We start from the raw sequence: 17172 nt of genomic DNA on the forward strand, positions 1-17172 counted from the left end.
AAATGCTAGGCGAGAATTTTTTAATCCCAGCGAGCTCAAGGATGACTGAAACTTTCAGAAAATCTATCTAGCTTTTGTTCAGTTGCTACAACTTACTATTTTGTTCCCCGCATTGTTTTTAATTCCCCAAATGCTCACTATACATTATAAAAATGAATTAACAATGGTTTAACAATGGTTTTTCAACGATTCTCTGTTCTTCATTCATATCTTCAGCTAATCCTAATAACATGTCTAATCCTGATAACATGTTTCATCTCCTGAACGTATCTACAGATGAACAAGCAAAATGCGCATGTGCAGCTCAAATACGCATGTACGACAGTGTTTCATGCAATGTTTTCTCCGCTTCACACGATATTTCTGTTTCATTCTCTGTTTCACACAGTGCCCTGTTTCACACGATATTTCCCTGTTTCACCCATATTCTCTGTTTCACATTTCTGTTTCACACAGTACTCCCTCTGTTTCACACGATATTTTAACTGTTTCACACAGTACTCCCCCTGTTTCACACGATATTTTCCCTATTTCACACAGTACTTTCTCTGTTTCACACGATATTTTCCCTATTTCACAAAGTACTCCCTCTGTTTCACACGATATTTTAAATGTTTCACACAGTACTCCCTCCGTTTCACATTATTTTAACCATTACTCTGTTTCACATATTTTCCCCTATTTCATTGTTCTCTGTTTCACTGATCCCTGTATCATTTCACTTCTGTTTCACACGACATTTTCCCCTGTTTCACACACTTCCGTTTCGTATCGATATTTTCCCTATTCACATTGTAGTACTTCTCTGTTTCAAACGATTTTCCCTATTTCACAGTACTCCTCTGTTTCACGATATTTTCCCCATTTCACAGTACTCCCTGCATTTACGATATTTTCCCTATTTCAAATTCCTCTGTTTCATTATTTTCTCCCTGCATCAGTACCCTCTGTTTCACATTGATATTTTCCCTATTTTATAAAATACTGCCTCTGTTTCATTCATTTCCTGTTTCACACAGTACTCCTCTGTTCCACGATATTTTCCCTATTTACAGTACCCCCTTTGTTTCATTTTCCTGTTTCACAGTAATTCCTCTGTTTCACATACTATTTTCCCTATTTCACACAGTACTCCCTGCATTTCACATCATTTTCATTTCACATACTTCTCTGTTTCATACACTATTTTCCTTTGTTTCACAACCTCTGTTTCACATATATATTTTTTTTACACATTATCTCTGCTTCAAACGATGTTTACCTTTTTCTTTCTTTGCTATTTTTAATATGTTTCCAATACTCAATTTGCAGCCAAAGCAGAAGCAATCTTTCGCCTTTAGTGTCGACCAGGAAGTCTTAGAGCTTGTCCATAGCTGTTTTTGATGAAAGCAAGACCTTCCTGTTAACGTCGTTATCATTGATTTTTCGATCGCTTTCCACTGACATTCCGTTATATTGCAAAGAATCCATGGAGCTTCTTCTATTATGCAAGAAACAATCTCCATCGTTTCTTTTCTTTATCAATTCATCATTTTTAAGCGCAACAAAGTCATCTGAATGTTCGTTCTTGGACTTTTTTTCTTCATCAAATCCTTTTATTTTATTACTGTTATCCGAGACATTTGATGTTAGCACTTCATCATTTGAAGCAACGTAAACATCTTCTTTTAAGTCAATAGTTCTGATGTCAGCACCAGCGTTGACGTCACCGTTTGTTTTGTCGTTGCTTTTGTAAGATTGTTTCTCTGTGCTTGAGGGACTCGTACTTCTAAACTGGTCGTCCAAATGACCGTTGAAACTTTCTTTAGAAGAAACTCCACATGTCTTCATTTCCAGTAATGAATGTTTTTCCTCGTGAGATATTTTTCCATGTATTCATTTCAGTAATGAATGTTTTTCCTCGTGAGATATTTTTCCATGTCTTCATTTCAGTAATGAATGTTTTTCCTCGTGAGATGTTTCCGCATGTCTTCATTTCAGTAATGAATGTTTTTCCTCGTGAGATATTTTTCCATGTCTTCATTTCAGTAATGAATGTTTTTCCTCGTGAGATATTTTTCCATGTATTCATTTCAGTAATGAATGTTTTTCCTCGTGAGATATTTTTCCATGTCTTCATTTCAGTAATGAATGTTTTTCCTCGTGAGATGTTTCCGCATGTCTTCATTTCAGTAATGAATGTTTTTCCTCGTGAGACATTTCCACATGTCTTCATTTCAGTAATGAATGTTTTTCCTCGTGAGATGTTTCCGCATGTCTTCATTTCAGTAATGAATGTTTTTCCTCTTGAGACATTTCCACATGTCTTCATTTCAGTAATGAATGTTTTCCTCGTGAGATGTTTCCGCATGTCTTCATTTCAGTAATGAATGTTTTTCCTCGTGAGACATTTCCACATGTCTTCATTTCAGTAATGAATGTTTTTCCTCGTGAGATGTTTCCGCATGTCTTCATTTCAGTAATGAATGTTTTTCCTCTTGAGACATTTCCACATGTCTTCATTTCAGTAATGAATGTTTTTCCTCGTGAGATGTTTCCGCATGTCTTCATTTCAGTAATGAATGTTTTTCCTCGTGAGATGTTTCCGCATGTCTTCATTTCAGTAATGAATGTTTTTCCTCGTGAGATATTTTTCCATGTCTTCATTTCAGTAATGAATGTTTTTCGTCGTGAGACATTTCCACATGTCTTCATTTCAGTAATGAATGTTTTTCCTCGTGAGAGGTTTCCGCATGTCTTCATTTCAGTAATGAATGTTTTTCCTCGTGAGATGTTTCCGCATGTCTTCATTTCAGTAATGAATGTTTTTCCTCGTGAGATATTTCCACATGTCTTCATTTCAGTAATGAATGTTTTTCCTCGTGAGATATTTCCACATGTCTTCATTTCAGTAATGAATGTTTTTCCTCGTGAGATATTTTTCCATGTCTTCATTTCAGTAATGAATGTTTTTCCTCGTGAGATATTTCCACATGTTTTCATTTCAGGAATGAATGTTTTTCCTCGTGAGATGTTTCCGCATGTCTTCATTTCAGTAATGAATGTTTTTCCTCGTGAGATATTTTTCCATGTCTTCATTTCAGTAATGAATGTTTTTCCTCGTGAGATGTTTCCGCATGTCTTCATTTCAGTAATGAATGTTTTTCCTCGTGAGACATTTCCACATGTCTTCATTTCAGTAATGAATGTTTTTCCTCGTGAGATGTTTCCACAAGTCTTCATTTCAGTAATGAATGTTTTTCCTCGTGAGATGTTTCCACATGTCTTCATTTCAGTAATGAATGTTTTTCCTCGTGAGATGTTTCCAGTGATTCTCTCGAAATAATTTGCCTAAATCAGATGCAAAATGATTTTGTTTCATAAGCTTCTTCCTTAGTTTAACCATTAAACCAAAAACTATAGCAGTCTTGTTTCATACTATAAATGGACAAAACTAACAAATCTCAACCATCTACATTGGTTTCATAATATTAAATTAGAAATGAAATTTGACAAGAATCAATCATCAGTAGAAATCATTTGAGTACAACATGAATACCCTCAGTGACGGATTACTAATTACAAGGTCTGAAGGCTTACGCCTGTTTTCAACTAGCCACATATCGTAACGTATCGGAGCTAAACGTAACATGGCGCATGCGTGCTCGCACCTATTGACCATCAAATTCATAAGCACGCATGCGCCCTGTTACGATTTGCTACGATACGTTACGATACGTGGCTGGTGGAAAACAGGCTTAAGACAATGTAGTTGGACTTTAAGTAGGATATCTATTCCTCCCACTAAGTTCAGTTTCTTGATGACATTTGTGTTCCTAACGCTCCTTTGCCTTTGCATTTTCCAGCTTGTTTTTGAAACTCGTAGCATCAACAACAAGGAGTAAATTTAAAGTTGAAACTGGGATAACCCAATACTTTATAAGTTTCGATTATCGTTCATTTAAACAGCAGATCGTACGATTTTTATCAGCAGAAATGGTCTAAATTAAGAACATTGAACTAACACGGAATTGCAAAAACAAAAACCTAATTACGTCTAGACACAACGGGCCTCTCGAAAGCCAGAGCCTGTAGGATTCAGCCTGCACCAAGCAATTCAAACATTATTGAGGGAAGGGAGGTACAAGTGACTGTCCTTTTAGTAAAAATTTGTTGAGTACAACATAATATTCAAACTTCTCCGCCTCAATCATCGCTCTGTCAACAGCCTGCACTAAACACTTCAAACATTATTGAGGGAGGGGAGATACAACTTCCCTGCCTCAATCGTCGCTCTATCAACAGTCTCCAGTACAAACGTCATATGTTACCTGAGCAGATGAAAGAGCTTTTGATAGCTTGTATTCTGCGAAAATCATACTTCTCGCGAATTCATCTAATCTGTTCTTTTGTAACCATTTTAAAGTCGATAGGTGATCGAGAACTGTGACACAGTAACTGGTCTGGACTTCGTTTCTGGTTGGATCGTATCTCTTTTGAATATTTCCACAATCTTCTTTGACTAGTTTCTGTGTAAATTCTTCCAAAAGGCCAAATTGTTTGTCGTAGTAAACTCTTGTTTCAAAGCACTGGAAGTTGATCTTCATAAAATCAACACAGAAAAAAATATGTTAGTTTCAAAATCATACTGGTTGGTTCGCGGGGGGAAGTATAACTTATTTTAGGGTGAACAGGAGGGTTGTACCACCTCTTTTTCTAAACATTTTTGTTCAAAAGTTTTGTCTGTAAATAATATGATGTTGGTCGGTAGATGCTCTCCTTTGGTCAAACATCAAACAATAAAATGTTTTCAACCATAAACGCTGATTTGAAAGCATCAATCATGACCAACTTTGAAATAATTCGATCAAAAAAAATTTGAAATTTAGAAAATTTATGTCACCAAATCTGAAGAAGGAAAGTCAAGCTAAGCTTGGTTGATATTGTTGAAGACTTTTTGAAAATGAAAAAATGCATATTTAAGACACACTTACTGGCAATGAAAGTGCATATTTAGACACACTTACTGGCGATGAAAGTGCATATTTAATACACACTTACTGGCGATGAAAGAAATGTGTTCAAGTACTCCACAAACGTATCGTCATCTCGAAGATACTCAACCTAAACAATAGACAGTTTGTTATATGGAGGTTTTCAGTCCACGAGAAAGATTTGTATAACTCAGACAAACTTAGACATTGCTTCTTGACATTACGAGTTCAAGACTTCTATGAGATGATAGTTGATGAGAGCGTCGGGGTAAATGTTTCAGTAGAATCATACTTGTAATCATAAAGAAAAAGGTTGTTATAGTTTTTGCTATTTTGTTGTTGTTGACATCGTTTACATGTATACTTGCTCAATGCATGTTTTGTTAACTTTGATGTAAAACTTTAGATGACGAATTTTCTTGAAAATTTGTTTGTCATTTCGTAGATTGTATGCAGATTTGCTACACTACCACTTAAAGAGTTAAATTTGGTTGTACTTAGTGGCGCGGCGTACTTAGGTCGTAATTTGGTCTTACTTAGTGTTAACGAGACAAGTCTGCTCATAAGCAGAGAACCTTATACGCTACAAGTCCCAGGCTTGTGACCGGTATGGCAGAGTTAAAGGGCGAAAGGTTTATCATAGATTAATCAACTGAATATTCCTGCTCATTTTTGTTTGGAAGTATGTTAAAAGTTCATATGAGCAAAGCTCAAATTCCATATTAAATATATGCAGTAACGTAATGCGGTGTTGATTCTAGACAATACATCATGTCTCTTTTGTCTCAAGTGCAACAAATAGATAAGCGCCGCCCTCGGTTAAGCGCCGCAGTCAGAATCCAAAACAGTTATTTAGCGCCGCTGCCGGTTAACTTAAGCGCCGTATTTGAGTAATTTTAGTGCTGAGCTTGGAAGAAATATTGAGGAAACTTTAAAATTTAGGAAAACCTTCTTCTGCGTCTATGCGACATTATTTTCAATAAATTGTATAATATAACATAATGAAAATAGCTTTTGTCTACTCGTTATTTTCTTGGGGCGATAAAAATATTTAATAAGCGCCGCTCCCACTTAAACGCCGCTCTCGCATAAGCGCCGCATTCAAAATCGGAAAAATTAAATAATCGCCGCGGCGCTAAAGCGAGCATTTACGGTACATTACCCAGGTTAATGTAATGTATAAACGAAAAAGACATTAAGAATGGACAAAAATTCAATTAAAATAACTAAACATGCACTGAGCAAGCCAAGAGTCGTTCGCTATTTATTAACGACAGCAGCCACAACAACTGTATGAATAAAACAACGACAAATGGAGGAGAACTTCAACAACCTTTTCCTTATGAATACTAAAGTATGACTCTTCTAATTTCGCTCTCAATTTCTATAATATTATGAACTAGTGGAAATTTCGAGCGCGTAATCTATAAAACTGTGAATTATGAAGAAGCTATCGATGTTGAAAGTTTTTTACTTACAAGGTTCTCTTTGTTCAGCTCGACGTTTGTATCTATGAAAGAAAAACGATGCAATTAAACGAAATATGTTAGAGAAAGCAACTTATATCATAAATTCATAGACGGCTGTAAAATATAGTAATGTAGAAGTTCAGACTCAGAATTATATATATATCATTCAGTATTGTAGTAATTGTACTGTTGTTCGAGCCTCGAATTAAAATTAATACCGAAGCAGTTGTACTCTGAAATACCTTCCATTATGTTCCCTTTTAGAAGCCATCCAAAAATTCATAGCTTAAAATTAATCTTGAAGTGACTTTTTATTGTAAATATTTAAAATTAAATTTCGGTTGTTGTCCTGACGACGTTATTTCCCATCCTTCAGAGTGCCATTATATTAAATTACGCTGAATACCACGAACATAGCAGACTGGACGAAGCAACGCGTTCTCTTCAGGTTTCTGACTTCAAGCAAAGCTGTAAAATTGTCGAGGACATTTTCGAACACGTCTGAAAGTATACCTCGGTCTTCTAAAGCTTTAGTTTATTCAGAATATGGCGACCCAAGTAAGGTTATCAGGTAAAAATATTCCTGTGAACTGTCAACTTTACCTTAAAAGTGGTTGAGTTGCTCTGTAGTCAGTGTCGACGATTTTACACATGGCAATTCATGCAAGAATTTAGTGCTAGCTCCTACACATGCATGTCAATTTTATTATCAATATCAAAGAAGCACTCCACATTAACAAAACTAACGCTGACCTCAATGTTCAAGTTTTTAAATTCAATACAATATTTAGTTTATAATACGCTAGGACGCTCCCCATTAATTTACCTTATTTACTTTTTATTGTTGTAATTTATGTATCATATCACTTTTATATAAACCTTGTATTGTTCTTTATTTCACTTATACTAAAGATGGCATCATGAGAAGTCAAAACATGTCTATTTTAAAAAAACACGTCGTGTATTTTAAATGCGCATTAGCAATAGTGCTTCTACGAAATTATCAATAAATTATCCAAGTTCTGGAGAGGCTGTCTGTGTCTGTGAAAATACTGTAACCCTCATCTGGATCTGCCACTGATTTCTACTTTGATTTTGTCGTCTACAAGATTATCCTTTACCAGAATTCAACAGAGAAAGTGTTTTTTTAAAAATGTTGGCTTCACCCATCAATCCAGCTGATTTGAATGTGCTTCAAGGTGAGGAGTGCAATTGATGCCATTATATGCATGCCTCCCCTCCCTTGAAATTCTTGGTCCGTCACTTTTTATTTAGGATTGTATCCCATCGAACCTTCCCTTCCTGCAGCTGGTGGTAACGAGGGTGTCGGGGAAGTGTTGGCAGATGGTGATGTGAAGTCTGTCCGTGTTGATAAGTGGCTATTAATGGGAACTACAGGACTTGGTATTATCCAATCATATGAGTTAACTCGATTAGACTTTATCAGCAAATAGTTTTATTGTATTTTTGATACAAATTTGCAAAGGTAGTTGGATGGAGATCATAGTATTGAAAGAGGTGATTGCGACAAAATTCCAGTAAAAAATGGTCTTTCTATGAAAGATGCAGCAATGTTGTCCATAAATCCCTGTACAGCTTACAGAATGTTGAAAGACTTTCAACCATTGCAAGAAGGTGTATGTCTGAAGTCTCTTTCACAAAATCTCCTACTGCATGGCTTTTAAATGTAGAATTTTTTACACAAACCATGCAATGCGACGGTTACAATTGTCACAAATTGAAACTGTACATTCAACGTTGTATCGACCCCAACATCATGATGATAAATTTTATTTTAACCATTGAAGACAGAAAGTGAGAATTAATAATCTTCAATGTTTTAATCAAGAAAATATTATTCAAAAAAATTTAATTCCTCAATTCAAAAGAACTTATGTCAAAATCCTAAAAGTTTTATTTATTTTTATCACAGTTATTGACATGATGTCATGATGTTTTTACATACGGGAATTGTTGACAGTATATAACATTTTCTGTCTTTAAGGTCATATGTACATAATAAACGTACAAAAATGATCTCTCACATTTTTCAACTAATGACCATAAAACCCAAATGGTGTTTTTATACATGTGAATTTTTAACAGCATACAAAACCTATTTCCACGATATTAAATTGTATTTACAGTTCTTGAAAGCATGTCTAAAGAAAGTCACTCTATAATTTAAATAAAATAATCTTCATCTACAACAACACCATATTATCAAATGACTCACAATGAATGAGTTGTCGACATTCTTTCATTTCTATGTAGTTAAAGTCTTATTTATAATATTATATAATAACCGGAAAAATTTAAGCAATTTCATTACTCGAGAGCTATGATCTATAAGAGGACAGACGCACGAAATTGAGGTCACAGAAAATTCCTTGTTTTTAAATGACAAAATAACGGAGAATTTATTTGAATATTTACCTGAATATATCCCTGAATGGGCAAATAAAAAAATTAAGAATGCCCAGTTGCATCATTGGACGTATTTGAGCAAAAAGAAAAGAAAAAATCCGGTTTTCAAACATTGATTTACCCCGGCGGCTCGTTGCCACTCAGTTTTTATCACAATGACATCATTCCCGTGTATCTTTAACTGTATAGACAACAGTTAAATGTTATCTATTTGTTAAATAAAAATTACCAAATTATTTAACCATACATTTTTATTAAAAAGTAAATCATCAACGTGAAATTTGTTCAGAGGTACAATACATAATAATAAGTTTGACAGAGCATCTTACCGTAGTAGTCTAATCTAGAGGATGCCCTGTTTGAATGACAATTCATTTATGAAGACTACAAGTAGAATCTTAGAAAGGAATAAACAAATATTCATGATCAATTAGTATAGAAGCGCACTTTTTAAAAATACAAGTCATTTGTGTTATAAAAAGCAATTATACATCGTTTCAGATTATTGCAAAACATAGATAATATTTTACATTCTTTGATAGCAGGAGATAAGACATTCCAAGAAATAGTACCGATAAATTTAAAAGATCTTTTGCAAAATTGGTCCAAATTTGTTTTTGGTAAATATAGATAATTTCTTAAAGATTGCCTGGTAGAATAAGTAAACTTCTTCTGTAGAAAACTATAGTAGGTGGAAACAAGCAATCATCCTTACGACTATCAACATCTATGTACAATTTTCTCAAAAGGTTTTTGAATTTACAATTAAAGTTTGAGCTGATGTATTTATTCAGGAACATTAAGTTTAAAAAATCGAATACTGCAATTAAAACTCTCAACTGTAGCTAAAGTTCCTGTATTGGAATGCATAATTATATGAGACGCTTTATGTCCGTCAAATGCAGCGCACATTTCACCACTCTTTAAATCTACAGCAACCAATGACCACAAAAACACTCCAATGCAATAAGATTTGTGTATGATCAGGTCTGATTCCAAAAAAAATTGAAAGAGATCATGCCAAATCGCATTCACATCACCATTCTCGTGAAAATTAATTACATAAATGCCCATACATCTGAAGCCTTTGTAAAATGTTATGGCTGCTTGGTTACTATCACTTATAAAGCAGTTGAACTCTAGATCATTTACAGTTTCCTGTTCTTCAACAATTTTTCCCAAGACAGCTGCTATAGGTATTTCTGCAGTATGCCAAGGTTTCAAGTGAAGGTCATTGTTGTTATTTCCCCATTTCCATAATGTGTATTCTGTTTTGTTTAAAGTTAAAATAACAGAATTATCAGGTGAAACAGCTGCTGCTTTAAATTTTGAACTATCGACAGGAAGTCTTTTGTTGTATTGTATCCCACCCTTGGTAATTTTAACAACTTGAACAAAATCTAGTTCGTCAATACAAACTAAGACATCAGCAAATGTTAAGATTTTCTGAGGTTTAAATCCAATGTTAACATACTTTGCTTGAGTAGAATCTACAAAATTTTCAGACGAAGTTGATATCTTCATAAGATGATCAGAACCATCCCATATCCACAGTAAGCCGTCTGACCACCAACATCCTTTTGCTATCTTCAGTTGCATTGGTACAGTTTGAATAATAGTGCAACGTTCAATGCTCCAAATATGAATGTTGACGTGGTCACCAACAGCGAAAGCAGCCAAAAAAGATCCATCCGGTGAAAAACAACAACATTCAATTTTAAATTTCTCAACGATAAATGAAGGTCTCCAAAGATGATCAGTTTTGAAAATTTTAAGCTTGGAAAAATACGGGACAACGTAAAATTCCTTAAACGAGATTGGATGGACTTTTTTAAGAATCCTATTACCACATGGACACCAAACATTTGGTAAACAAAACACGATTTCTCCTTGATCGTTGTATTTTGTCAACTGATTGATTTCAGAAACATTTCCATTCTGGCTTGTATGATAAAGAATACAATCACGATAATGGTGGGTTGTCTTTAAAATTGAAAATAGTGGAAACTTATTTTCTCTTTGAAAAACATCGATTGCCTTTGGGAATTGAAAAACATACGAAGTCTCGACGAAGTTTGCAGCAACGAGCTCTGAATATTTATTGGTGTATTTTAGTTTTTGGTAATCAACAACGCGGCGTCGATCGATTCTTTGTAAAGTTACTGAATTCCATGCAGTGAACACATCTACAGGTTTTTCGAAAGGATCATGTTTTCCATTTTTTGCTGTAATGAACAAACTAGAATCTAAGAAAGAGCAACGATTAACGACATCATCTGACTGTAAACATAACAACAAACGTCCATTGTTAACGTCCCATAACTTTACTTCAGTAGATTCATCACTAGTTATCAGTCTATTTCCGGTAGGTGAAAAGGAGCAACAACATATGTTTCCTTCTACAAAATCAAATTTATCTAATAATGGATAGTCATTATAGTCATACAGGGACATAAATTTCTTTACATCATTCCCCTTATCGAACCTTGAAACATCGAGTGCAGTGCCAAGAGTGCATCTTTCTGTAAATTCAGGAAGTTCAAAAATAGATATTTGACCATTTTCATATCCTACAGCAAGAAGTTCTTCATTGGACGACACACAAAGAGATGTAACGTTAGCATGCAAGGAGACAGTCAAATGATGATGGTTTGTTAAATATGTTGAGTCTAAATCCTCAAACCAAACAAACTTTCCTTGTTTCAATAAATCCCTTGCCAATAACCTTTTGTCGTTACTTCCATGAATTCTGTTTGCAATATATTGTAAAAAAGCTAAGCTATCATCTGACCTTAAAATATCTGACTCATTAAATATCAGTAACGTCAATGACAAATGAAATAGTAGTTCTTCATGTTCATCTTTTCTCAAAAAACTTTGTAGTTCCTTATTGATTTTAGACAATTCAGAAAAAATGGTATACATGTTAATGTCTTCCACACACATTAACTTCGCATAAACCACTTTGACATCTACTGCCCAGCTAAAGTCAACATTTTTGCCACATTTTGACATATGATAAATTCCATTTTTCAAAGCATATTTAATCATAGCAGTGTTCCTCTGATCTTCAAAAATGTTCATCGACTTAATTTGTTCAAACACTTTCTTACAAGCATGCCATAAGAACTTATGACCATTTTTTGCACTAACTGTAAACTCATGCTGTTCGTAACCATCTGATTTCAACCAATCAATTAGAGACTTGTGATACACGGTTAAACAATCATCGTAAACTGGCAAAATTTGGGATAACAGTTCAATGATGTCACCAGAAAAACCTAAATAACTAAGCAGTAAAGTTAATGGTAAAGACTTCCGACAGGCAGCCAACAATTCAAGAAACTGCATGAAAGTAGTTTCTGAGATAACAGAATTTCTGGGACTTTCCTTCGTTAACAATTCTTTTACTCTTTTGAATTGCTTTGTGTAAACACCGCTTAACCCACTAGGGACCAATTCTTGAATGTTTTCGTAAGTAAGCTCAATATTTTCTTCTTTCAAGCTCAGTTGTGCGTAATACGCATAAAGAAATGATCCCTCACATTTTTTAACTAATGACGATAGAACGTAGTGATTTACCTGCATTCGATTATTTAACTGATGTCTCAAATACTTCTGCAGGTCTTCTTCGTTGTTTTTATCACGAGGACGAGTTGTAATCTCCACAGGATTCATGACTTTCAACTCCTTTTGAACAGGAAGTTCTGGACGACTGGTGATGAAGATTTTAATCCATTTAGGCAGTTTGTGAAACTCTTCTGCAATCAATTCCAACAATTCACTTTTGCCAGCAACTTGGCTTTCATCTAAGGCATCAATAACCAAAACCATTGGTTTATGATCTTTTAAGGAATGCAATGGATTATTTAATAAAACACGGAATTCATCGGTGACTGATTTGTAGGAATGTTTTCTCTGTAATTCTTCATTCAGTTTACTTTTAAATTTTGATAATGTATCACACATGCTACTGGCCAATGACTCTATCAACATTCGAGGATTCCTCTCATCTGATCGATTATATCTGCAGAAATGAGAAGCAGCAAGTTTCTTCTTTTCAGAATATCGTCGACACAACTCAGCAGCAAACACACTTTTACCAACACCAGGACCGGCAATCAAAATCATGACATTAGAAGCATCTTCACTTCTATCGTTAAACCAAGTGTTGAGTTTTTCAAATAACCATTGTCTAGTCCCTTCAAGGTATTTCTTGTTAAGATCTTTTATATGACCGTTGAAATTACACTTTCCAAGGTTTTCGACTACTGAATATGCTTCGTCCTGTTTCGTTTCTCTAACTCTGGCTACGTCAGCTTTTGTTGGCATGTTTTTTTTAATGTCTTCTACTTTATTTTTCATAACTTCAAAATCTTTTTTTATTGCTCTTACAGCCTCTTTAATTTCCTCAGCGACATTGATCAACTGTTGTTCTTTTTCATACCAGTTTTTCAATATTTCAATATGGTTTGCCTCATCAGGACTGAGGGGAGCTTTCTTTGCTTCATCTATTTCAGTTTGTTGAATACCCAAACCAACCAATGCTTTTGAAATTTCCTTCCACAAATGCTCAAACTCACTGTCATCTACACTAGTTGTGGTTATGTGACCGTACACTTTGTTTCGATAAAACTTTATTCTTGCAATATTTGCTGAAATTGAAGAATCTGAAGAGGAAGGATCATCCCATCCACCATGTGGCGCTGTTAAACCACATATGTTACGCAATAAGACAGTCAATAATGAAATATCAAAGTTTTCAAGGTTTGGCAAATCAGTTGATGGATAAAGAAGGTTCCATTGCTCTTTGTTGATGACGCTTCTTTTTCTTAATGATTCCAATGTACTTTTATTTGAGGGTTTATTAAGTTCATCCCTTAGGTTTGACGAGCGAAAATTTATATTAAACTGCAATGTTGTTTTCAAAGCTTGTGTTCCGTTATTTATCAAGAGTTTACTTAAACGAGATCCGTTTGCCTCAATCTTCAATTTTTTAGGAGGTGAATCCATTTTTCAAACTAAAATTTAAGAATGAGTTTTTGCAAAAAGCATCAATTTACAAAGTGAAAATTAACACAACATGAAAGGCATTAATGAAAAGCAATATTGGAAGAAATTTTATAAATAGTCCTCCTTTTTAATATCTTTCGTATAAAAAATTGAAATAAATACGATGTCATCAACAATTTATTTTTCGAAATAATCTTGTTATGACAAACATGATATTTCTTCAATCACTTCGACCTACACACGTGTTTCACTTATTTAAAACTTGGCAAAAACTACTAAAAATATTCTGGAACTGTATTTAAGTATTGTGACGTTTTTCAATCCATTTTTCACAGCATTTTTTTAAGACTATTTGTGGTTGTTACAAGTGGCGTAGCCAGGAAAAATAGTAACCCCCGCTCATCATCTCACGCCGAAGGGGCGACCCCAACTATGCTCCCCAGAAAAATGTTGAAATCCATAGCCTTGGAAACAGCATTTCCAGCGATAGGTTATAAAAATCCGTTTTTATAAGCTGCATTCTTAATATGGCAATCGTGGAAACTGCATCTAGTTAAAAAGGTACTAAAGGTGTCTCAGAGAAACGTTATGCAGAAGACAATTGTCCCCTAATACATAATGAATCAAACTAATCACTGTCCCTGAATAAAAAGAAGAAATTTGGATTAGCACAAAAAATGACATAGTATACGACACTTCCTAAAATGCATAGGGAGAGATTGTTCTTAGCATTCCACTTATTAGTTTACACTTGTTTAGATTGGGGCAGGTAGATAGGAATGGCTTTATTCTTTAGAGTTATGCTTCATTTTGTCAGTGAAGTACCATGTATTATAAGAACAAATATCAAAACACATACTATATGCATTATTTATAAAGAAATGCCAGCCTTCTGGGTTTTTCTACAAATTTTTCAACCACCTTATTATGCAACACCTCTGAATCCTCTTTTTGTTCAATGATATCTTTGTGAATAGACATTCTACAAAAAGAGCTAAGCCAACCTTGACACATTCTATTCCTCAAATAGCTTTGATCGTTTTCAAGAAAGAAAACGACCTCTCTACTGAAGCACTTGCCACTGCCAAGACATCATTCAATATTAGCAAATTTACCAGTTGACGTTAACTCGACTGGAGATTAAATTTGTAGATGTATTTAAGCACCTCATTACTGCACTCTTTGTGAAAGTCCTTGTCGTTGTAAATGAAGAAAATTTGACTCTCCAAAGATGGGATATCAAAAAGAGGACTATAATTTATCTTTGAGAAGATTGATCTTCTCCCGTGGAACTATGCCCTTCAAGGTAGTAAATAGTTTAGGATTTACTAAAAACTCGAACTGATTAATATCATGAAATCGTTCGCTAAACATGCCTTTATTGGAATCAATAATCTCAAAATAAAGCTGTTTTTAATTGTATCTACTATCTGCTCTGGTTGCTGGTGGGCCTACTTTTTCTAGTGCAGTTTGGTAACTCGGTGAAAGTTTGATCTGTGCGAAGTGATACAACAAACAGCTTGAAATTGTCAATCTTGCTTATGCCATAATTAAAATTGGTTTCCCTACTTTGAATAATGGAATACAAAATTGTGGACTGTTCTAAAATCCTGTAAAAAAACACACACTAGAAAACAAAAGAGAAAGCTATCAAGATAATGCAGTAAGCCACTTATTTTACTTAATGACTCATCGTCCCATCCAGCTAGTTTTTCAAGAACCCCCTCAAAATATCTAAAAGTTTTTCTGAGTTTTTGTGCAATACATTGATTAATCTAGAGCGATAATACCATCTTGTTTCACCAGGGGCAGGAATCTCAAGATTGTTTGATGTGAGAAAAGCTTTTCTTTTTGGGGCATTACTTGTAAATGCGCTGAATGTACTTATATTGATGAAAAAGATTTTAACAGGAGAAATTGATGCGGCTGACTGACTAAGGACCAGGTTCAATCTATGAGCTGCACTATGAACAAAGTGGGCAAAAGAATACTTTTGTCGAACTAATGCATTAACACCATAGATATGGCCAGAAATAACAGAAGCATCATCATATGTTTGCAAAACCAGTTTTTCTTTTATATCAGAATAATCACCAAGTTTACCTTAGACAATTTGTGATATTGTTTTTGAATTTCTGTTCATATTTACATCCACAAATTCTAATTGCCTCTCACAAACTTTTTTTGCTTTGTCAAACCGAGCAATAACACTTAACTGCTCTTTGGTGGACACATCAGATGCTTCAATAACCAGAATACTCATAAATGTGCAATCATTTATTTCCTTTCTGATTTCATCTTCAATAATTGCATTAAGACAGCTGATAAGATCATTTTGAATTTCTGGGGAGACTCCAGTAAATCTTCTTACCTCTTCATTGTGACGCTGAATCTCATTTCTTCTCGCGAGGGACATAAGACAATCAATTCGCTCACTAGCTCTATACATTTTCCATGTCTTAAAAGCAGTTAAATGCGATTTAGATGTTCTCATGCTTCTTAGCATCAGACATAATACTTCGCATACTGTTGCAGCCATTCTTAGTCCATGATGGCGATGTTTTCGGGGAAAACATTAGACATGGCCAACGAAACACTTTCTGCAAGGTTGTACAGCCACACAGCCAGTCATTCGTCTCCTAATCTCTCTGAAATGCTCGTCCCTTATTTCGGATTGTTAAATCAGGAGTAGGCCGTTCATGAACGATAACATTCTGTTCGACCAACGATCGAGCAGAGAACGGTTTAGCTAATAAGCTATTTCCTATATCAACATCAGTTGAGCAAATCGCAGTTGCACTTAAAGCCATTGTGTCATACACAAATACAAAATAGCAATTTGAGAGCAAGGGCAATAGAAAATTAATACCGACAATGATCTCGTAATTTGATAATCACTAACCGCTGTACTCGTATTAAAAAGTTGAATACTTACAACCTCCGGCAATTTAAAATAGTGGAAGTTTGATTATAAAAACAGCAGATTTGAGTATGCGCCTAGTCCCTTTGCCAACCAGAATTCAAAACTTCTCATATATAATTGTATTGTATGTTCAGCCCTCTGAAGATAGGCGGAATACGTGGAGAATCGCGCCATTATGCATTAAAATGTGCAAGAAAAGGCGGTTGCTAGGTTACAAGACAAATATTGAGATTTTGCAGTATTACGAACCACCGAATAAAAGCGTGAAAACGAACGAATAAAACAAATTATTACAAATTGTTTGTGAAGTATTGTAAGTCTAATCTCCAAATAGAATATTTATTATTTTTTGGAAAATTTCTACTCC

General features: G+C 34.6%; 3 protein-coding genes across 3 annotated transcripts; 1 reads left to right on the plus strand and 2 right to left on the minus strand.

Annotated features, from left to right (window-relative positions):
* Positions 1–1915: 1915 nt before the first annotated feature.
* On the minus strand, positions 1916–6868 carry LOC124451195. The gene is made up of 5 exons (XM_047001825.1): positions 6685–6868; positions 6452–6483; positions 5041–5103; positions 4311–4580; positions 1916–3330 (listed from the first exon to the last, which is right to left on the minus strand). Exons 1-5 carry the CDS (start codon positions 6689–6691, stop codon positions 2308–2310), a joined length of 1395 nt encoding a protein of 464 aa, XP_046857781.1. The 5' UTR covers positions 6692–6868; the 3' UTR covers positions 1916–2307.
* A 727-nt stretch (positions 6869–7595) lies between these two features.
* On the plus strand, positions 7596–8127 carry LOC124451952 (enoyl-[acyl-carrier-protein] reductase, mitochondrial-like). The gene is made up of 3 exons (XM_047002552.1): positions 7596–7641; positions 7718–7846; positions 7943–8127. The coding sequence occupies exons 1-3, from the start codon at positions 7596–7598 to the stop codon at positions 8125–8127; spliced, it is 360 nt and encodes a 119-aa protein (XP_046858508.1).
* A 643-nt stretch (positions 8128–8770) lies between these two features.
* Positions 8771–16913, minus strand: LOC124451953. The gene is made up of 4 exons (XM_047002553.1): positions 16818–16913; positions 10163–13890; positions 8879–8890; positions 8771–8788 (listed from the first exon to the last, which is right to left on the minus strand). Exons 2-4 carry the CDS (start codon positions 13880–13882, stop codon positions 8771–8773), a joined length of 3750 nt encoding a protein of 1249 aa, XP_046858509.1. The 5' UTR covers positions 13883–13890; positions 16818–16913.
* Between the last annotated feature and the right edge of the window lie 259 nt (positions 16914–17172).

This window comes from Xenia sp. Carnegie-2017, unplaced genomic scaffold (assembly GCF_021976095.1).
Source record: "Xenia sp. Carnegie-2017 unplaced genomic scaffold, XeniaSp_v1 HiC_scaffold_24, whole genome shotgun sequence".
In the NCBI taxonomy this organism is placed as follows: Eukaryota; Metazoa; Cnidaria; class Anthozoa; order Malacalcyonacea; family Xeniidae; genus Xenia; species Xenia sp. Carnegie-2017.

What these genes read in the sequence shown, in the direction of transcription:
- LOC124451952 (XM_047002552.1), top strand. Translation starts at nt 7,596, where the DNA reads ATGTTGGCTTCACCCATCAATCCAGCTGATTTGAATGTGCTTCAAG. An exon ending in TGATTTGAATGTGCTTCAAG is followed by an intron (nt 7,642 to 7,717) that starts GTGAGGAGTGCA and finishes CTTTTTATTTAG; the next exon opens with GATTGTATCCCATCGAACCT. An exon ending in AATGGGAACTACAGGACTTG is followed by an intron (nt 7,847 to 7,942) that starts GTATTATCCAAT and finishes AGTTGGATGGAG; the next exon opens with ATCATAGTATTGAAAGAGGT.
- LOC124451953 (XM_047002553.1), bottom strand. Translation starts at nt 13,882, where the DNA reads ATGGATTCACCTCCTAAAAAATTGAAGATTGAGGCAAACGGATCTCGT.
- LOC124451195 (XM_047001825.1), bottom strand. An exon ending in ACACATTTCTTTCATCGCCA is followed by an intron (nt 4,581 to 5,040) that starts GTAAGTGTGTAT and finishes GATTTTATGAAG; the next exon opens with ATCAACTTCCAGTGCTTTGA. An exon ending in AAGCTCTTTCATCTGCTCAG is followed by an intron (nt 3,331 to 4,310) that starts GTAACATATGAC and finishes CATCTGATTTAG; the next exon opens with GCAAATTATTTCGAGAGAAT.